This window comes from Excalfactoria chinensis, chromosome Z (genome assembly GCF_039878825.1).
Source record: "Excalfactoria chinensis isolate bCotChi1 chromosome Z, bCotChi1.hap2, whole genome shotgun sequence".
NCBI lineage: Eukaryota > Metazoa > Chordata > Aves > Galliformes > Phasianidae > Excalfactoria > Excalfactoria chinensis.
The window spans coordinates 43,566,661-43,588,807 of record NC_092857.1 but is presented as its reverse complement, the minus strand read 5'-3'; the positions used below and the strand labels follow the sequence as shown (position 1 = coordinate 43,588,807).

General features: G+C 37.1%; 1 protein-coding gene across 1 annotated transcript in view; it reads left to right on the top strand.

Annotated features, from left to right (window-relative positions):
• LOC140264656 (protein Hook homolog 3-like) overlaps nt 1–22,147 on the top strand; it is a 71,908-nt gene that overhangs the window by 5,369 nt on the left and 44,392 nt on the right. Inside the window, 2 exon segments of the mRNA XM_072360565.1 lie at nt 9,378–9,463; nt 15,757–15,829. Of these exon segments, the coding sequence (XP_072216666.1) occupies nt 9,378–9,463; nt 15,757–15,829 (159 nt within the window).

Here is a 22,147-nt window from a genome sequence, read left to right as displayed (position 1 = left end):
AGCATTTCATTCACTGTGTTTGGAGGAGCTGGGGTATCTCATACCATTATTTGACAATAGGGATTTTTTACCTGTTGTTGGGGGATAAGACAGAGGCAGAACTTCTCTTAAAGACTGTAAACAAGTGATAGAAGAATGACAATATACAAATAGTAACTAAAGATAATAAGGCACATCTTGTATGTATTCCTCATCTTTCCCCTTCATGTGTATCTCAAATATGTCAAGACTGGGAAAAGGATGAAAACAGGATTTGTTAGTTCTGGACAATATTCTTCAAGTTTGCTTTTTTACTCTTTGTTAGATTTTAGTTTGTCATGACCTTGTCCCAAGTTTATGCCCTTTTTTTCTTTCTTTTTTTCTTTCTTTTTTTTTTTCTTTTTTTTTTCTTTCTTTTTTTCTTTCTTTTTTTTTCTTTTTTCTTTCTTTTTTTCTTTCTTTTTTTCTTTTTTCTTTCTTTTTTCCTTTCTTTTTTCTTTCTTTTTTTTCTTTCTTTTTTTTCTTTCTTTTTTTCTTTCTTTTTTTCTTTCTCTTTTTCTTTCTCTTTTTCTTTCTCTTTTTCTTTTTCTTTTTCTTTCTCTTTTTCTTTTTCTTTTTCTTTTTCTTTTTCTTTTTCTTTTTCTTTTTCTTTTTCTTTTTCTTTTTCTTTTTCTTTTTCTTTTTCTTTTTCTTTTTCTTTTTCTTTTCCTTTTCCTTTTCCTTTTCCTTTTCCTTTTCCTTTTCCTTTTCCTTTTCCTTTTCCTTTTCCTTTTCCTTTTCCTTTTCCTTTTCCTTTTCCTTTTCCTTTTCCTTTTCCTTTTCCTTTTCCTTTTTCGCTCCTTTCTGAAGAGCTGCTGGGTAGTGATCTCTGAAGAAAAAAAGACATTGCAATGTGATTCAGTATGTGCTCTGTCTCAGTTCTGCCCATTCACTTTTCCATGTGAATTATGAGATGCTGCCAGGAGAAGAACCATGTTTATCTGCTGAGAACCATGAACCTTAAACAGTACTAGGGAAATGAGGAAACAACTGTTAGTTTGCTCATCTTGAAGTGGGAGGTGAGGAGATGAACCCGTTTCCATCTTTTTGAGATAGTTAATTGGTCAATTGAAAAATATCTGAATTGCATATTTGGCTCATTTGTCATTACTGTTTGATTTTTTTGAACTGGATATCAGATGTTCTGATGCTCTGTTCTTCCTGGGCTGGCAAGTCTTTGTTGCAGCGCATTTGGCATCAGTAGAGCATGCACTTTTAATCAGTAGGGGGGGGTGGGAGAGGTTGGAAAGAAAAAGGACACGAGAGACTGTTTCTTCTGCTGCTGTCTACTCTTTTAGGTGAGCTAAGGGCTCGGTATTATCACAGTTCAGAAAGACTTTACTAACTGAGGTTTTTCTTCTACTTCAAAGAATTAACTAACTTTGGCTTTCTCCAGCTCCAAAGTTCGGTGTTGCTTAATCAGTTCAATTTTCAAGTCCAAGTCTTTAATTAAAAATTAAATTAAAAAAAAGTTTGTTGACCACTAACGCTAGCATAAGACAGGAATGTGTTGCTGGAAGTGCAGAGAAGTTGGTGTACTTTCTGTAGCCTGTGTTGCTCACAGCCTGGTATGTCCTGCCACCCAGGGAAGGGGATTAGGGGATACCACCTTCCCCAGACTACTGATAGTGGCTTGCCGACTGCCTTTGCCTGGTGTCATAGTATCATTCATGTCACTTACCAGTGCTTCTCATTCAGGCCAATGAACAAGAGGAAACGTGGAAAGGAAGAGAAGCCTTTGATGGAAGGAAAAGTTCTGTAATGTCAGAGGGGGTGGTCTAGCCCCCAGCACTCTTGTTTGTGGCAGGCAAAAGTATCTAGGTGAAAGCATGGCTGGGGCTGTTTGAGTGAGCTACCTTGAGCCATAAAGGGTTGTGGCTTTTTCACAGGGGTGTGCAGGAGTTTTGGAGTGCTGTGTGTAGTGGAACAAGTACTGCACAAGGAAGTGCATTATAAATGGGCTTGTAAGGCCCTGGAAATGGTAGGGCTCTTTGGCTCTTTCATACCATTAGCTACAAGCTTCTTTGCACTGCTTTCTTTTGTCAGTGAAAGTCTTGTCTGTTTTGAGCTACATCCCTTAGGATAGCTATGTTAGGTACCTAAACTAGAAGCCAAACACACATCTGTAGCATTTGCGATGGGCACTAGAAGATCTGGGAGATGAGGGTATTTTGTTGATTCCAGAGCTGCAAAATGTTAAGTGGGCCTTCCTTCTATTCTGAAGTTTGATAAGACAATCCTTTGCATGGCCTTGGTTGCCATGGCAGCAAGGTATCCATAGTTTAATTTCAGGGTAAAATAAGTAGAAGTATGTTTGTGTTTAACTCAGTACAAGAAAGACATAGAGCTGTTGGAGAGGTCCAGAGGAGGGCCACGAAGATGATCAGGAGGCTGGAGCACCTCCCCTGTGAAGACAGGCTGAGGGAGCTGGGCTTGTTCAGCCTGGAGAAAAGAAGGCTGCGGGGTGACCTCATTGCAGCCTTTCAGTACCTAAAGGGAACCTATAATCAGGAGGGGAGTAAACTCTTTGCAAGAGCCGATAATAGTAGGACAAGGGGAAATGGTTTTAAGTTGAAAGAGGGAAGATTTAGATTGGATGTTAGGGAGAAGTTCTTTACTAGGAGAGTGGTGAGGTCCTGGAACAGGCTGCCCAGGGAGGGAGGTTGTGGATGCCCCATCCCTGGAGGTGTTCAAGGCCAGGCTGGATGGGGCCCTGCCAGGCAGGGGGCTTGGAACTTCATGATCCTTGAGGTCTCTTCCATCCTGGGTCATTCTGTGATTCTGTGTAACTGCAGGAGAGATTATGGATGTTTTGTCAATTCTAGTGCCACTTCAGTGACCGGGAGGAAAACAAAACCAAACAGGACCTCTACACTGTGGTTTAGCTCATCTTAATGTACAGACAGTACTAAAAGATGGCAGCCTGTTCCATCATGTCTTTTTCCTTTCTTAAGGAATCATGAGACTTGTCATCTTCTGACAAGGCATGTTCTGCATAGGTGAAGCCCAGAAAAATGTTTACTGGAATAGAAGTCCTAGAAGTGGAGGAGGCTTGAACTGCATGATAGGCTAAATTTAGTGGTGTACTACATCTGTGTTACCCGTTGTAGAATCTGTTAAAGCTGAAATTTTAGATTGATAAAAACTTACTGCAATCTCCTTCTGAATCCCATTTTTTAGGTAATAAGTCTCTTGGTCTCTTGTATTCTTGTGAAGACAGTTTCTACACTGATCAGAAGATTTGTGCGGATGACATTTCAGTCCAGCTTGGTGTTGCTGGCTTCATCTCTGGTGGCTTTGGAGGAGAATTCTTTATTCCACCCATCAACAGAGACAGCATTTTTCATCTAAATTATAGTTGCAAGAGGGTGGAGTTGTAGATTTTAACTATTTTTTTTTTTTTTTCCTCTCTCTCTGTATTTTCCAAAGCAGAGGGCTGTCAGCTGTGTTCATCCATTTTTATTTATATATTTATAGTAATGGTAGAATTACATTTAAACTTGGACTAGTAGAATGCTAGGCTTGTTCAGAGTGCTATTCAAGAAACTAACAAACTTTGCTTTCCCGTACTTTACTGAAACAGGGATCCATTTGGGCATGTTTGCCTGGTGCTATTCTGGTTTCAAGTTGTCTAGCAATCTCTTTTGTTCACTGAGCCCTGTTTGACTTCTTGTAGTTGACATCTACCTTCAGAGAACAGTCCTGTTTTCCTCCTCTAGTGAAAATGCACCCCATATTCATACTGCCATATTGGCTTCTGTAAGTTGAGTACTGAAACTGACACACTTCCTGTGCTTGGTGGTTAGTGTTACACTGCTGAAATGGTGTTAGTTGATCAACTCAAGATACTGTGTAAATTTTTACACTCTGCTCAGTGGAGGAAATTGTTCTCCTATAAGCTGTGCTATCTGTTTTCTTTTCCATGAGAAGCTGTTTTTAGACCTAGGAGTTGTTTGGTTCTTAATGGACTGCATGTATCCTATAAATTAGAATGTGTTAAAGTCATGCTCTAGCAGTTTTGCACTGACTGATAGCTTGTATTTTGAGAACATAATATAAAGCATCAGTGGTAAGCATTACTTTTAAATAAAGAATGATTAGGTCGGTGAAAACTCAAAAAAACTGTTGGTTTAGGCTTAACTACATTGGGCCTTCATTTTACATGTTGAACATTAGGTTTATCACAAATGCTCTGTAGTATTGTTTTTTCATCAGCACATTTATCTGTTCATTGTCTTAATCATATGTCCTTGGGGAGCGGCCTGTGGAGGGGTGGAATGGCCTGGGGACCCACTGCTGCTCAAAGGGAGGAGGTGCCCTGTGGTATGGAGCCATGTTGGAGCACAGAGGGACAGGGCAAGAGTGACACAGATGGAGGGAGCTCTATGGACTGAGCACAGTGCCCACTGAATGTTCCTGTGTGCTGCCTGGGGGAGCAGGTAGAAGGGGATGGTTTTGGGGAGGGTGGTTTTAATTTGATTTTTGTTCCCACAGCTCTGCTCTATTATTAATTGACAATAAGTTATATCAACTTCCTTACACTGAAAGTTTGGCCTGTAATGGTAAATGGTGTCTTCCTGGCTTTTATTTCAACCTGTTTATCTGTTCTTCATTGTGTTGTTTCCCCCGGCTCTTTTGAGAAGTTAGAGCAGTGTGGTGGGGCTGAGCTTGCAATTGGTGTGAAACACCACAGCCAGTAATGTAAAGGCCTTGTCATTTCCTTATTCAGTCGTTGCAGCACCTAAAAAAGTTGCTTGAGATTTTAATGAAGAGAGTCTCCAACCAAATAAAAATATTCCTAAATCTGAATTCGTGAAGGAAACTGCTGGTTGTCTGAGTGCCTGAATCCTGTTTGTTTGCTGTATATGGCCTACTGAAGTCTTGGAATGAATGTGAAATAACTTACGGCATGGTTATCCAAGGAGAAGATAGCAGCGCTGCCAGCCAGGTAGAGAAAAATGGGTGAAGAAAGTGATGAAACCTTACTGAAGGTTCTACTCTTTCAAGTATAATTGCGAGCGGCCTGTTGCAATTTGCATGCATGCCACTGAGGCTGGTTCCTTCCTTTCTTTTGCATGTTTTAGCTGCCTTTTTCATCTCAGCCGTGTGTGCTTTGTTTCATTTGTGGTGATTTTGCTGATGTGGGCTCTACAGAACAGCGAGTTGTCATCCTGCATAGCCAGTTGCAAAAGTATAGTTAATGGACAAATAATTCTAAAGCATCAGGAAGTGTTGGAAGGTACTCTACCCTTGACAGTATCTGTCTGGAAACTGATCATTACCTCTTGTTGCCTTTATGTGTAAATTAACTTAGTATATTTATTACCTAAATCCTCTGAAGAGATTTTAGATATTATAGAGAAGATAATAAATAGTTATTATTATGCAATTGTTCCATCAGTAAAAAAGCAAGCTGTGGATATAATCACTATACAAAAAACAGAGCTTTCATTCTTGGTGTTAAGAAGGGAGGAATTTTGGAGGGTTTGTTTTGTTTTGTTTTTTGTCCTTTATTTTTTGTGCCTTTCTTCCTCCAGCTTCCTGGTGTGCTAGATACTCCACCACAACCACATCCTGAACTTGAGTTAGTGTATTTTGGGCACTGAGTTTGTCCAGTTCTCACCTTCATATCATGAATATTTTTCCATGAAATTCGTAGCTTCCTTTTTTCCCCAGTATCTGACAAATCCCGGTTAGTCACATGATGTAATTTAGAACTGTAGTTCAGATTTGCCATGGACCTGAGTTCTTGCAGCGATTCATTTCCCAGTAATAGAGCCCCTTTGCATTGAAACAATCACTTGCAATACTTTTTTTTTTTTTTTTTTTTTTAAAGTTCTGTGTAAAAATTGACTGCTTATGTTTATGGCCTTGTATACCAGTGCTCTGAATTAGTGCTTGGACAAATAAATTAACAATACCTTTTTGCGTTCTTACGTGGAAATTGATGGAAAGTAGGAAGGTGTAGTGGGGCAGTGGCTGATCTTTTGTTTGTTTTTTTTCCCTATTTCCTCAGCCTGCCTCGTCAATTAGTGCATCCATCTTATTGTCAAGGTTCCATATAGAGGTCCAAGAAGCAGAAAAAGGGATCATAACAGAGAAAGAATTTAAAACTTTGGGGAACTGTGGTATTGCAGACTCAAGAAGCAGGAACAGTTCCAGCAGGATGAAGGAGAAGTCTTTGGGGCAGGAGATTGCAGTGCACAGGAAGGGCAGCATATGAGGGCAAGTCTTGCTGAAAAGCATTTCAGCATTTTCAGAGGAAAAAAAAAAAAAAGAAAACCAAACCAAAAAAACCTGTTCTGTCTCTACAGTTGGACTGTGCTTTAGTATTGCCACATTCTCACCATTCTTCTCCTTTCTGGAAAATGAATTCTGCTTTCTCTTAGAGTGGGCTGGCTTTTTGTGGAATGATCCGAGAACAAACTCACAGTTTAAGCTTGACATAATTTTTTTATTTTCCTGTGCCTGAAGGATATAAAGAAGATACTGTACTTTTTTTTTTCTCTTTTTTTTTCTTTTTTTATGAGCTGAATAAAAGCTGTTAAAAACATCTCAGTTGAAGTGTCTTTGCTTGCAAAGGAAAGGAAAAAAACGCATAGTATTTCTTACAAAGGTATGTATGCCAAGGAGCAAGCTGTGCAACTAATGGTAATTTTTCTCTGATCTGTCTCATCTAATAAAAAGCACAGCTGTCTTCAGTGGTGGTCTTGCACGTGTGAGTGTGGAATAAGTAGTTCAGATGGGTAACTTGCCGTATTCTGGCCTTTACTGGCAGTTTTGACCTTTTTTTGTTTATAAGTATTATGATAAAATCAGAAAACAGCAGAGCTTGTACCTTGTTTTTCTGTCATTGGAAAACAGTAAGCAAACTCCCTCCCTGCCTTGACATAGTAGTGTCTGTTAATTTCACTTTTACTTAGTCAAGGAGGTGTTTCATATATCCATATGCAAAATGAATTTCAAGACTTTAGATTACTTTGCAGTATGGGTAATGACCTTAATTGTCAGTATTGTGCATTTGGAAATATCATTTTGCTTTGACTGTACTTGAAAACAACAGAGTAAAGCTCTTGGGTGATTTTTTTTTGGTTTGGCTGTTGTGCAACAGACAGCAATTAAAGCTTTGATAATTTAAAGGGGTAGTATGCAAAATTTGAAAGTTTTCATGTTTGTACTTGAAAATTTTAATGTTGTTATATTTGAAGTTTAAGCATAAGCATCTTCAATGTCATTGCAAACTCTTTCATGAGAGAGAAATCATTGTTTTCTGTCTGAAGTGTTGCTGAATTGTCACAGAATTGCTTGATATTCCTTTGATAGTATTACCATAATTCAGAGATTCTAGGTAAATGGAAGTTTCTGGCAACATAGCAATTTATTTTATATCCTGTTATGTGTTTTTTTTCCATTTTTTTTTTCTTTTTTTCTTTTTTTCTTTTTTTCTGCTGTGTGTGTTTTTGTTGTTTGTTTAGTTGAGTGTCTAGTTCATCTGTTACGGTACCCAGATTCTATGGTAAGAGAGGAATTTTTTGGTAGTATTTCAATTGAAGCTGTAAGAAAATCTATTTATCTATTTTATTTAGGGCATATAAATCAGTTTTGTCTGTTTTGCATGCCACACAGTCGTTTTTTTTGTTCTTGGACTGTATGCATCATTCACGACTTTTTATGGATGGCTGTTTGGTTTGCTCGGTGGATGGACTCAGAGAGCTCATCTTTTTTTGTCTTTTCAAGAGCGCCATTATTGCCTTAACAAATCAAGCACTAGGTTTTGTTTCTTCCTGGGTAAATGGAAGAAAGGAACATTCACTTGAGATGCTTGCTCTTGAAATTTTAAATGGTGATATTGCTAGAGTGCTTATTTGACTTTACCAAGTAACTGAGAATTTGGACATTGATATGAGTGTCTTTTCCATGGAAGAAAGAACCTACATGATTTTTTGTTATGTGAATTGCCTTGAACTGTAAGATACGCACCTAGAGGATGTTTACTGGGAAATGGCTTACATTAACATTAGTATTTCAGATTTCAGTAAAGCAGGAGAATTGTACATTATGTTCACAAAAAAAACAACAGTTGATGTTATCTGATATTTATGTAGCCTGAAGTTGCAAGCTGTCCTGTAGGCTTTCTTATCTCTACTGCGTACAAGTAATGTTTCATACTATGAAGCCTAGTCTTCCGTGAAAGGAGAATAACAGCAGAGAGAAGTGGGCAGATATTCTCTAAATGTCATGTAATCAAAAATATTTTAGGAAAACTCATCTACATTCCTTAAAACCAATGTTTATTTTATTTTGAATGATTGGGTACCTTAGACCAGTTGAAAAGACATTGCTGATGCAGAAGGCTCTTTTCCACATCAAAAGAGAAATGAAGAGCTCTCCCTTGTGTTTTTGTGCTTTGCTCCTGTGGTGGTGGGGGGAGGGTTGCAGAATAGCCTGAAGGTTGTAAGCATGAAAACGGATTAGAACAGAACCATACAGAAATTGTATATATTGACTTGTGTTTTGTTGTTGTATTTTTTAAAAAGAGATTCTTACTCCTACATAATTCTTCTAAGATGTTACCTGGCATCCTCAGAAAATTAGGTTTGTGTTGGTGTTTTCAGAGCACAGTCTATAGAGGGAAAATTGTGACCTAGCTCATTTCTTAGGTGTAGTAGTTCTGTCATCAAATTGCTCTGTCATGTGGATCTTGCTATTCCTCTTCTGCAGTTCTGAATAACAGCAGTTATATATGTTAGTTTCCATCTGAAGGCCAGAGTTTGTCACACTATGGACTTGCAATTGATGCCTGTCACTTTGTTAACTAAGCAGACCAAAATAACTAGAACACTGATACTATATGGATCTGCTAGGGTTTAGCAGCGTTATGCTTTGCTCCTATGTCTAATATTAGGGAACAGTTAAGTCTTAGGATTTTGGGAAACTTATAAGAGTTTTGGTTATTTAGTGTTAACTTCTAATACCAGAATTTCTTTTATATGTTCACTGGGGGTGGGAGGATGTACCTGAACATACTTGACTAGGTGCTCCGGAAGTATTTAAGAGAGAGAAATGCCAAATAAAATGTGGTGGAAAAAATTATTTTTTGGCAAATGTGCTGTCATCATTTGTAGTTAAACTTACAGTGTTTGTACTTCCAAAAATCAAGATACTAACCTATAATTGTGGTTAATATCTTATTTTGCAATTAAATTTAAGCTTCTTTCTTCTTAGCGCCTGAAAGAAGTGTGTTGGTTTTACTCTGTTCCATTTGCTAGTAGGTAGCTTCTTTTTTTTTTTTTTTTTTAATGTTTAAAAATTGATTGACATTGAACTGAAAGTACATAACCTTTTTCATTCTCTCCCAGATCCAAACATTTAATGTTGAGGCACCATGCCACACTGTGGAAGATCTAACGAGTGGGGTTGTGATGGCCCAGGTTCTTCAAAAAATGTAAGAAATTATTTAATTATTTACATGCATACAGATTTATTATTTATGAATGTGTCTGATGGATATGTATTTTGATTCAGACTTGGCTGGTATTCTGTAAAGGCATGACTAATCCTTCATTTAGACAGTACTTTAACCTGGGACGTGACAAATATACTTCTTCTCCATAGCTTTCAAATAACTATCTTAAAACTTCTTTTTTGGCCTTTATTTTAGGAAGCTGTGAAGGCATTTATTCAACCGTAATCTCACTGAAGAGTGAATAGGGTTATAACTAAGGTCCCAAGTTACTGGGAATGGTAGAATTAGTTTCGAGTGATAAAATCCAGTGATGAATTGAAGCTGTTGGTTTCATTGTTTCCAGAGGTAATAAATTCTTGAGAATAAATGGGGGAATAATAGGTGTTGCACTAGGTAATGGCTTTGTCTCTTTGAACTCTAAGGTCAAATAGGTTGAAATGCATTAATTCAGACTAATCGAAGATGGGGACTGCAGGTAGTCATCTGAAGTGTAGCCAACCTATATCCACAACTGCCTACTTTTACAGAAACAAAACTTCTTCAAACTTGGCACTAGTGGTGAAATGTTGCTAATCTTAATGAAGTCATAATCAAACAGATGTAAGAGGAAAAGTACTTAGTTCAGAGTCATGTTTAAACATACAAAGCAGGTGTAAAACAAGCTTTTCTAGCCTACCCTTCTTTACCAGTACTGGTTACCTTGCTGTCACAGTAAGTACACAGAAGAAATTTTTTTCAGGTGTAGAAGTGTGTATGAGCAAGACAGATGGTTGATAAAGATCATTTGGAGAAATCTGGCATTGAAGTTAAATAGGAGCGAACTGGGCCATGTCATAAGAAACAGATTCCATTTTCAGTGAAAACTTGAAAACTTAGCCTTCAATATGAAAATCCCTCATCAAGTTAATTGCAAAAAGACAAATTTATTATCTAGATAAGAAGGCACAAACCCTCTTAAACTCCGTCTTTCTTAATCCATTAAGAGCAGTAGACTACTGTTCTTAAAAAGCATGTTCCTTGAAATTTGTGTATCCTTGGCATGACTACCCCTTATTTAGAGTTCTCCAATAACGCATAAGGAATTTTAACAAATTTTAATACTTTTCCTATAAATAATTTGTCTTAAAAAAATTATTTTATATATTTTTACCCTCGAGGTATTCGCCTGTGCTTGTAAGTGTGAGTAAGAGGCCGTTCTGCAGAAATATCAGTTCATATAGCAGAATTTTCTTTATAGAAGGAATTATACCTTCAGAAGCCATTCAGAAACGAACTGTGCAATATCATATGACAGAACTGTGATTTATGTAAGCAAGCATGAGTGTTTTACTTACAGATTCTGATGTTAATAAACAGGTCTTGGTGAAAATAGTGAAAGACACCTTCTCTGTATTATCATAAAACCTTTATTTTTGAATTTCAGGTTAGAGTGTGATTGAAAGGAGTTCTCCAGAGCTAATGGAGAAGAATTCATCTCTTTCCTACTGTCCGTTGATATTCCCAGAAAAGCAAAGTTTTCCTTTTATCCCATTCTGGAAACTGTTCAGTGTTCCTCTTCTTTTAATATTTTGTTTGTAGCCTGTGTGTTGCACCCCTCTTACTGAATTATTCATTTGTGATATTGCGCATTGCAGTGTACTGTGTATGTTTTGACACCTGCAAAATACAAAAGCCATGCTTTCATGTGTTCCTTCTAGAGGGATCTTTTTAGTAAACAGATATATCTCAAAGCAGCTTGCCACACCGCTGTTAAAATGAGTAATAATCAGGTGTTATGTGCAGTGGGCTGGTTTTCCTTCAAAGAATATTTCTGTCTCTTGGCATCTATGATTTGGAGAAATGGTTGCTTAAAGAAAGGGAAATTTGCATACAAAATAAGTTGGATAAGTGGCATCACATAAAGTGATAACACTGTTGACAACAGCGGAAGTATCTTGTACTCTAAAGAAAAGTCCCAGTTACTTGCAGTTCTATTGAGAGCAATCAACTGATACATAAGTGCTTTTATAAACTTGGCAAGTTATCTAGAGCAGTAGAATCCCCAACTTTGGGTATAGATTTAAGAACCTCCTCCATTCAAAATACTGGATACAAATAACCTCAAAGTAACAGTGGTACTCCGTTGTGTTTTCTGGCTTCTTGTTTAGTGGAGTATATCTTCAGATAGAACTGGTACATTTTCTTACGTTGGCTGCTCAGTTCTCTGCTATAAATATATGTATTTGCTTAGGTAATGTTTTTCCAAACATTGCTGTAAGAAATGACAGCACCTTTCCTTATGATGTGGACAAAGGGAGTTCAAGAGCTCTGGTTGTGATTGACTTGTGATTACCAAAGTTTCAGCAGAGGGAGGCTTGTTTTCATCAAAAGTGGTGAATGAACTAGCAAAGCTTTGGGAAGAGTGTCTGGAAACCCTTTTATAAAAAAGCATTTCTAGAAATTCTAATGGAAAACTTTTGGTTACAGGTTTTTAATTCTGTTGGCTCAATATGGAGGAAAAAGTGCTGCTGTTAATGTTGATTCTGAACCTTAGTAGGGCAGAACTAAATAACAACACACTTGGAATGATTCTGAGGTGATTTAAATATGAAGAAAGGAGGTGATCATTATAAATTTGCTTGATTGTTGATGCCAACCTGGCAAAAGATTTTTGAAGTATGCTGCTGATTGTCTTGTGACATGGATTGAAATGCTCCTGAAGGGAATTGGTGACACTGTTCGTACTGCTGTTGTGATTTAGAGTGGATTGCTTACTAGGTTCTTGACCTTGAGTTCTCCATGAGCCCTTAGTTCTCCATGAGAATTGTATACAATAAAATTAAAAAACAAAGAGATCTGGGGAAAATGACAACCATGCTTACACTAGATGTAATTCCCAGGGATCTTTTTTGTCTTATGATATAAGGGTGTAGGCAGCACAAAACTTCATCAATAAAGTGAGCACATTTGCATGTGTTACTTTAATTGCAGTAGTAACCGACAACATTTTTAAATTTACTATTGATGTAAAGACATCCAGAGCTGTAGGTGATCATGAAATATTGTGATTCTTCTGTTATGTCGTTATTGTTGAAGATGGAGTATGTAGCATCACCCTGCCAGAGCAGTATAGTAGTAGAGTAAGAATAATTATTTACAGTTAAAATGGTAAATCAAGAATTTGGTATATTCATGACACTGTGGTCTGGAAGCAGCTGAACTTTGTGACCAACTATAATTAATAAAATGGTTAAGTCCTTAAGAAGGACCCAGTGGTTTTATTTATTTGTATTTCTTTTTTGTTGTTGTTGTTATATTTTGCTGGTGAGGCACAGATACCTGCTTTCTTATTGAGCTGGTAAGCGTTTGCTAGCTGTGGGTCTCTGAGCACAGCCTGCTTGTGATTAGCAGAGTATCCATCCAAAATACACTAGCAACCTTTTTGAACATCAGAGCTCCAATTGAAGCAGTTCAAGGTGTTTTTTGGTGGTTGTTTTTTTTTTTTTTTTTTTTTTTCCAAATGATCTTGTTGTAATTGGAAAGTTGAGCAAATACAGACCTTTTATAAAGAGATACATTTATTAAACATAAAATGTGAACTTTTCTCATCTCTGCTTTATCCAGTATGTACTGAATTAATTTTGTGCTTAGACTTACTCACCTCTGAGGGCAGAAAGGCCATTCAAAAGCTGTTTGGAAAATGTCTACTTCAAACCCAGATGAAACTCTGGACAAGACATTGTTTTTCCTGTTTCATACTTTTGGGTTTTGTTGTCTGTGCTAGAACTGCACAGTTTTTGAATGGGAGCAATTTGGAGTCATTGGTTTAACCAGTAATTAATTCCTTTCTTCCAGCTATATGTTTGCAGATGGTATGTCAGAGGAAATGTGTCATGATCTTCACCAGAGTCTGTAACAGAATGTAAAAATAGTAGTTGAAATGTGTCAGTAGAGAAATGTTGCTGTTTATGATCTCACTCCACTGGTGTATGTTGATGAAATGCTTGAAGACCTTGGTACACTGTGAAGAAGACATTGTGCAGAAAATGGAATACAGGAGAGGTGATGAATCAGGACCAAGATATGTCTTCAAAGACTGTGTCCTAATATAATCACTGATACAGTTTGCAGATCTGCTATATATGTGATCGCAGAGATGGTGCTCGAATCTCCAGACTCACCTTTTTTTTCTTTTTCTTTTTCTTTTTCTTTTTTTCTTTTTCTTTTTCTTTTTCTTTTTCTTTTTCCTTTTCTTTTTCCTTTTCTTTTTCTTTTTCTTTTTCCTTTTCTTTTTCCTTTTCCTTTTCCTTTTCCTTTTCCTTTTCCTTTTCCTTTTCCTTTTCCTTTTCCTTTTCCTTTTCCTTTTCCTTTTCCTTTTCCTTTTCCTTTTCCTTTTCCTTTTCCTTTTCCTTTTCCTTTTCCTTTTCCTTTTCCTTTTCCTTTCCCTTTCCCTTTCCCTTTCCCTTTCCCTTTCCCTTTCCCTTTTCCCTTTTCCCGTTTCCCTTTTCCCTTTTCCCTTTTCCCTTTTCCCTTTTCCATTTTCCTTTTCCCTTTTCCCTTTTCCCTTTTCCCTTTTCCTTTTCCCTTTCCCTTTTCCCTTTCCCTTTTCCCTTTTCCTTTTCCCTTTCCCTTTTCCCTTTCCCTTTTCCCTTTCCCTTTTCCCTTTCCCTTTTCCCTTTCCCTTTTCCCTTTCCCTTTTCCCTTTCCCTTTTCCCTTTCCCTTTTCCCTTTCCCTTTTCCCTTTCCCTTTTCCCTTTCCCTTTTCCCTTTCCCTTTTCCCTTTCCCTTTTCCCTTTCCCTTTTCCCTTTCCCTTTTCCCTTTCCCTTTTCCCTTTCCCTTTTCCCTTTCCCTTTTCCCTTTCCCTTTTCCCTTTCCCTTTTCCCTTTCCTTTTTCCCTTTCCTTTTTCCCTTTCCTTTTTCCCTTTCCTTTTTCCCTTTCCTTTTTCCCTTTCTTTTTTCCCTTTCCTTTTTCCCTTTCCTTTTTCCCTTTCCTTTTTCCCTTTCCTTTTTCCCTTTCCTTTTTCCCTTTCCTTTTTCCCTTTCCCTTTTTCCCTTTCCCTTTTTCCCTTTCCCTTTTTCCCTTTCCCTTTTTCCCTTTCCCTTTTTCCCTTTCCCTTTTTCCCTTTCCCTTTTTCCCTTTCCCTTTTTCCCTTTCCCTTTTTCCCTTTTCCCTTTTCCCTTTTCCCTTTTCCCTTTTCCCTTTTCCCTTTTCCTTTTTCCTTTTTCCTTTTTCCTTTTTCCTTTTTCCTTTTCTTTTTTTTTGAGCTTTTGTCTCATCTTGCCCCTAAAAAGAAAAAAAACAAATAGGGAAGGGCTCAGTTGTAGAACCTTTTTATCTTCAGAGCTGTAAATCTAGTAGTACAGGAAATGCAGTCCTGTAATTCCATAAGTTAGAATAGTTGCTGTGGGACTCTAATCTTGCCTACCACTCTGACTCTTAAGAGCTTTATTCAATTTAAAAAAAAAAAAAAAAAAAAAGTCTTCCTTGACTGCTTCATTTTTTATTTTTTGTTTGAGACATGAGCCTTTCCTTACTGGGGCAGGAGGCTCCTACAAATGGTCTTGAACATACAGCTAATCCAAAGTGCCTGTAGAGGAGGAAGGAAGTTTATGGAAATATACTGGAAAATATACTTTACAAGCAGTTGGCATTCTTCTTTTCTCTGTCTGTATCTAGACTGCATTGTCAAGAGTACAGACAGTAGAAAGACTGATTTTTAACAAAGGCATTCACAAAACTATTGGCCAAGGGCACTGTGGGATGAGATTTTGCAAAAACTGATCGTATGTGGTAAATTAAATAATAGAGAAGTGTGTTCTTGATGTTCACTCTAGAGATGCTTTTTAACTGTTCTCACAGTATGCGTAGAGCATACGTTGTTCGTTTTCAGGCTTTCCATGTAGAAAGAGTATATTTACAATCAGAATATAGCAGTAGGGATCTGTAATATGTGAAAAATTAAGTATTTTTCCATACTTTCAAGCACTGCAAACAAACACTACTCCAGTGCCAACTGAAAATTAAAGGAAGAACTTACAGACAGGAAGAACTGAAGAAGCACACTCCAAGTCCAGCTGCGTCTTCCAAAGCATGACCTACTCATGGTGCACAAACAGGGCTGTGCCGTGGGGTGCAGGGGTAATTTGTGCTGTTGTGTATAGGCCATATATAGAATACAGAGGTAGACAGGCATTTAGGTAACATCAGCATAAGATAGGAGCCTAATTGCTAAGGTATCTTCCTAGTTTCTCAAAACTGTTTTTAACAGATACTCTACTTTTTGTATTTCAGAGATCCAGTGTACTTTGACGAAAACTGGTTAAACAGGATCAAAACTGAAGTAGGAGATAACTGGAGGTTAAAGGTATTTTACTTACTTTGCTTCTCAACAAATCTGTATTTTAGTTCTTAATACAGTATTGTGTTTTAATAAAAGCTTTTTTTTAGTTTAAGATGTTGCTTCATCATGTATTGAATTTAGGATAGTTTTTTTTCACTTTTTTATATTGATGTAGCTCTGCACATTTGAGTGAAGAAAACATTTTGAATTTCTAAGTCTGTTTCAGTAATTTAAAAGAAATAATATTAAAATAAACTTCATGTTTAAATTAACATTTGAAAAACACAGAAATATGAGTGAAAGTTTTGTGGTTTTTTTACTATGAAGTGTGAAAATAACTTTACTAAAAAAAAAAATCTCTGAGAAACAAGTGCAAAAAATAACAGATTAGTAACCAATTGATTTAAATAGAAATGGCAAAATGTTATTTCATTTTACTTTGCAGCTTTGCACAGCAAATGAGTCTTAGGAGAGGAACTGATGTGTGTTTGTGTGAGGAAGTGATACATGTGTGCATTGTTTGTAGTCAGCGTGCTTTTCAACCACAGCCTATTTGCTAAGTCATTTGTATTATTTGGTATTCAAGTACTTTCTCTTACAGTGAACAGAATTTACACTGGTAAAGCTTTGTAGTGCTTTGGTATAAAACCTGAAAAGCATAGTTTCATGTGTGGGTATTTGAAGACTTTACAGCCGCTGATGACTTTACGACCCTAACTCCCTAGAAGTTCGCAGCTAGGCCAATTACCAAAGTAACACCAAGGTGGTGAGCAGGAAAATGGCGATTTATTAAAGCAAACACACACTTATATCAACTATGCCCTTCGTGTACGCCTACTGCATTACACGTCACCGATCCTTCCAGAAATGGGGAAGGGCCTTCCACGTAAGCCCAATAGATATTCCCCATATTTCGCCTAATACACAATAGGTATTCATCTTGTTTGTGGCTGGATTTGCTCACACATACTTTTCTGAGTTGCCATTTCTTGCCTGATTTTTCTGATTTATTTATTTTTTTCCTGTTTGATGGAGTTTGCTGTAAACACTTCTGTTGTTGTTTTTCTGGCCTCTCAAGAGCCCTTCTGAACATCTGGGAAAGGGCTGCAGCTGTGAAATGCTTTCGTGCTTACAGGCTTATCAATGTTGGGCTGAACAGAGGGGAGAGGCAGAGGCGAGTGCTGCCTGACGAGAGGATGAAGAGTATTGCTGCATATATGTTGTCAGTAAGCTTGTCAGTGTGGTTCCTTCTGCCTGGACAGTAAACACATGTCTGCACTCTAGAATGATTTGTCTAACAGGGTTACCAGAAAAAAAAAATTTGGGAATGTTGATGAGGATATAGTGGTAGACTGTAAGAATGAAAGACATGGTTCCTTAAAAAAAAAAAACAAACAAACAAAAAAAAACCCAACAAAACACTGTATTTGTTCTACACTTATTACAGCAACAGCAATTAATTTAAGTTAGCTTTTCAAAGTAGTGTGTGGAACTGCGCAGGTGAACAGCTGCTAACAAGTTTTAACTTTTCCCTAGCACAATTTTATGTTATTTCTAAGGAATATTAAAATCTTAGGTGTGAAGTTTGGAGAAGGATCTGAGAACTGTGCACTGTAATAGGATATCAGTTGATTTAAAATAGTGCAGCTTTTGTAGCTCTTGTGGTGAGCTCGAGGAAGATTTTTTCTCAGTCATCTACTAATGTAGCAGGTCCTAAATCTTAGCAGATGTGAATATAACAGACCAGGCAATTATTCAGTCAGACTTCAGTATGTGACTGAAATCCAGATAAACATCATCTCAAATTTCAGTTCATTGATGATATTCCTTCTTGCTTTTTGTATTTCCATGTAAATAAGAAACAAAGACCGATTATTTTTCTTGATTCAAACAAGAGTATGCTACAGCTTTTTGTATAGCTTTTCATATTCTATTTCCCCAACCATTAATAATATTAAATATTTTGAATATTTCTTTTAACTCCCAATTTGTAACCATAAAGGTACTTCCATACTTCATCAGCTGCTCTTCTTTATGTGTATGCAAACAGTAGTTTAGTTCTTCAGCTGTTCATGTGTCAGTCATTCATAGCCTTGCTCACAGGAGCATTTTTAGTCTGTAAGCTTCTATTGGTTTGTCACTAGTTTTTAAATGTAGGCAGCATACTTTTGTGTGCCTCCTTAATTTAATTCTCCTTAATATTTTAAGAAGCATGTGAAAAATGTTTATTGGGTTAACTCAGTACCTCGCAAGTGGGGATAATGAGACAAAGTATATTCTTGCTGCTAAGCATGGTTGCTTTCTGCTTCCAAAACTGCATGGTACAATGGTCAACCATATTATGCTCTCAGTATTATGAAGCACACAAAGGAGCCAGTCTAGTAGAAGAATTAGGCTTAAATTAAATGCCTGTGTCATTGTACGTTTTAGAACAGTGATAAGGTGGGCTGTATCATCCTGCATAAGGCCCTCCTATCCACTTTGAATAGAGGCATTAAGGAAATGATGTGGTCTCTAACTCTCAGTTGGATGTCCATCTCCACGAAATGTTAGAACTCTGGGGCCTTGTAAAGTAGGGAACAGTCAGCTAGCGTTCTGCATATTATAGCTGACCTGATCTCTCTATCTAATGTGTTCAGACAGAAGCTCCTTGTCCATTATTTAAGGTTAAAATTTCTGGGACACAGCATATGTCACTGTACTTTTGAAGTTTGTTTTTTCTTTTGTGTAACAACAACCCCTTCCTGATCTAATTGCACTGTTATGTTGTGGTTTAAGAAAATGAAAAAGAGCAAAGACGTCTCCTTCCTGACATATATCAGGAAAAGATGAATGCTTTAGTATGGCTAGAGTTGAAACTGTTGATACGCATTGGTATCTCATACTGAAGAGGATAACATTTTGAAGACAAAGAAGTATTCACTGAAACTACAAAATGGTGTAGAAAATAAATCTGTTGCAAAAAAAAAATTTGCAGGAATGAAGAACCAAGACTAGTTCACTGTCAAATAGTACAGAAATATCAGTAACAGAACAGAAATTTTAACCAGTTACTGTTTCATACACATGTCAGTTATTGATTTTTATTTATTTATTTTGTAATTACTGAATATGTTGGCTGAACTGTAGGAAAACCACCCCCTTACCATTCCCTGTGGGCGATGCCTGCCTTGGAATAAGCAGGAAATACATTGTTGTGCATGCTCTCTGACTTTTGCTTTCAGCAATCAGATTGCAGCATCGGTTTAAAATACAGTTTTATCCGTATTTCTAGCAGTGAGCTGAATTTGTTTGATTCCTGACTAGCACATTCAAAGGATTCAGTAGATTTTCTGCAGTGAGTGCAGTTTGAATGCATTGTATTTGATAGAATGTTGCAAAATAGAATCATCGGTTAAATTTGAGTGTGGGATATTTGGTACTGTAATCCAACTAACCTGATCTACAAGATTTATCTTGGACTGCAGTAGTAGAATTATGGTTGTGCTTAATTATTGCACAGCACAAGCTGGGACAACTGGTACAGTTATGGAAGCTAGTTTTCTGCGTACAGAAAACTTGTCCTGATAATTTCCTTTTCTCTGTAAGAAAGAGAACACTTCTTTATGAGCAGCCTTTTGAGTTTTTAGTTGTGTGTTTTAGTTGTGGGGTTTTTGTTTGTTTGTTTTTTCTGATAAAGATAGGATGTGCTGTCATGTCTGTCATATGAGCGTGCTTCTGCAAGGAAGGATTGGGGATTATAGACATACTTACAAGGTAGCATTTATTTCTGCGAAGAAGATAATAAGCAGCAGATAGATCTGTCTCTGTTCTTTCTTTCTATTCATTTTCCCTCTCCCCTTAACTCAAGGGTGTCCCCGTGTCTGTTCTTGCAATTTTTTTCCTCGCAAAAGAGGCTGGAGGAGCATAACCCATGAATCTAATGGCACAGTCTTTCCCTGGGCCCCACTTATAACAGAGAAGAGACAGAATGCAGCTTAAGGCAGAAACCTAATGTAGTGGAAACTATGCATATGGGTTTTTTTGTTTGTTTGTTTGTTTGTTTTAAATTACATGCAACCAGGGAGTTTAGTCAAATATCTGTAGCTGAATGATTAAGATTTCTCTTGCCACTGTAGGTCTACCCTAGCAACACTTACAGAGGTTATAAGGTTTGTTGATTATAAACTATGTGAGTGGATATTTCTCTGTGCATAATTATCCAGGACAGAAGCTGTAGAAGAGCATCTCAGAACACTGGGGTTCCCATTTATACACTTGATACAGAAACGTACAAGGATAAATTTATTTATATGGAGTCTTCACTACAAACAGAATTTCAGATGCACATGTAAAAAAATGATAAATGGAAAATTAGGAACAAGCTGTCAAAATACTAGAGAGTAAACAGGAGGTTAAATAACCCCTGACTCCTTTGTAAGCAATCATAAGCTTAAGAGCATTTCCACTGTCCATTACATAAGGCTTTTCTTGTATTGGTCAGCTATACTCCTGAGGAGAGAAATCTAGGCAGATTATCCATGTAGACCTTCCATTTGGAATCAGTGTGCAAGTTGGAGATAAATAAAAATAGTTAAATAAAAATAAAAATTCCCACCGTTATCCACTTCACAACCCTATGCCTTGCAGTGTCACATTATGTGTTATCTGTAGTAACCTTGAGGAAAATTATATCTGCTTTCATTCTAGTCAGTTCATCAGGTTAATACTGCAGAGTAAAGGGTAAGTCTCGTATGGTGTGTAGTAACTATGTAATTCTATACAAAAGTGGCTGACTCATCAGTGATCATTTAACATAAGGAATATCAACATGAATCAGCAGTGGATATTAGTGAAATTGGTTCGGTTGCTGATGGAACCAAATAGGGATCCCATGTGCGTGGGAGCTGATGTGGGAGCTGATCTCCAAAGGATTGTGAAACACTTTATAGTCAAAATCTGTATTGGAAATAGTATCTGTTGTATTCTGCCATCATGATTTAATAGTCTTTGTTAAGTTGTACTTATTCTTCTTTGTTCTTAAGAGGAAAATAAAAACTTGGAAACCATCCCTTGCTAGAATTCTAGAGTTAATAAGCTTTAACAGTTTCCTTTGCTTTTCTCTGTTATGTCTGTTACTCATTTTCACCCATCTCTGAAATCTTCCTTGTTAGAGTTTGTGCTATGGCCTGGCAAGTGTTAAAGGATCGCCTGAGTTGAATCTCAAAACAGAAGGCATTTGTGGTAGTTTGCTGTGATTTTCTGCCACTGGCAGTAGTAGGACCATCTAAGTATTCACCGTAGACAAGTAAAATGAATCAAAAGAGCAAACACTCTTAGCAGAACTGAAGATCATTGTTAAGTTCAAGCCAGTCTATGAAGAAGCTCCTTTATAATTGTCTGATTGTCTGCCTGATACAAAGATGATGTAGTTAACTCCTGAAAACAAGTTATCTTGATACTCCTGATTGACAGTGGAATAAAATGGGGCCTCAAAGACAATATTTTTTTCATTTTGTTTTCTTTTTCTGAAGATACTGTCATGTACAGTAGTATTCGTGACAGATTTTGATGAATATTTTGTTATGGCATCATAGCATTAAGCTCTGTGAAAGTAATATGGAGGAAGATAAAATAAATCTTAAACTTAATAAAGAGTTAATTCAAACAAAGCTCGTAGGAAAAGGGGAAAGCAAGTATTTTCTAGGCTAGGCCATTCCATTTTGTTTCTCATTTCTGGGATTATGTTCAAGTTCAAGGTTCCTCCCAATGTTCTCTTCGGTAAACTGGACTTAAATTCTACAACATGACCCTTGGGTTTCTGTGGCACTTTCTGCAGCAGACTCAGGTAAACTACAAACTGGAAGACTTTAATGAATCAAGCTTGAAAATTCTTATTCCAATCAGTGCCATATTTGTTACGGTGATTTGAAATAAAAATTAAATGATTTGTATTTCTTTAGAATCTGAAATCTGTTGTAGACTTTGGCTGTGATTGTTCATAGTCCTGGGGATATGGCGGTGATTTCTTCAGTGCTATTAGATGTTTTGTGTTATCATATGTAGCATATTTCTTTCTTGTGTTTTCTGTAGGAAATATCATTTGTTTCAGCCTTCTGATCTTGTCTGTTGAATGCTGAAGTGTTGAGTTTGTTCCTAGATTTCAGTGTTGTACCTCCAAACTGTGTTCTGTAGTGTTTTCTCAGATCTTTTGGAAGGTGGATTCAGTCCACTGCCTGAAGTTCCTTACTGGATATTTCCAGAATGTACTCAAAAAGTATATGGAAATAATTGCAGCCTTTAAACACAGTTGAGGCTTGATAGTTCTGTTTTCATTTTTTTCCCTCCGTTACAGTCTCACAG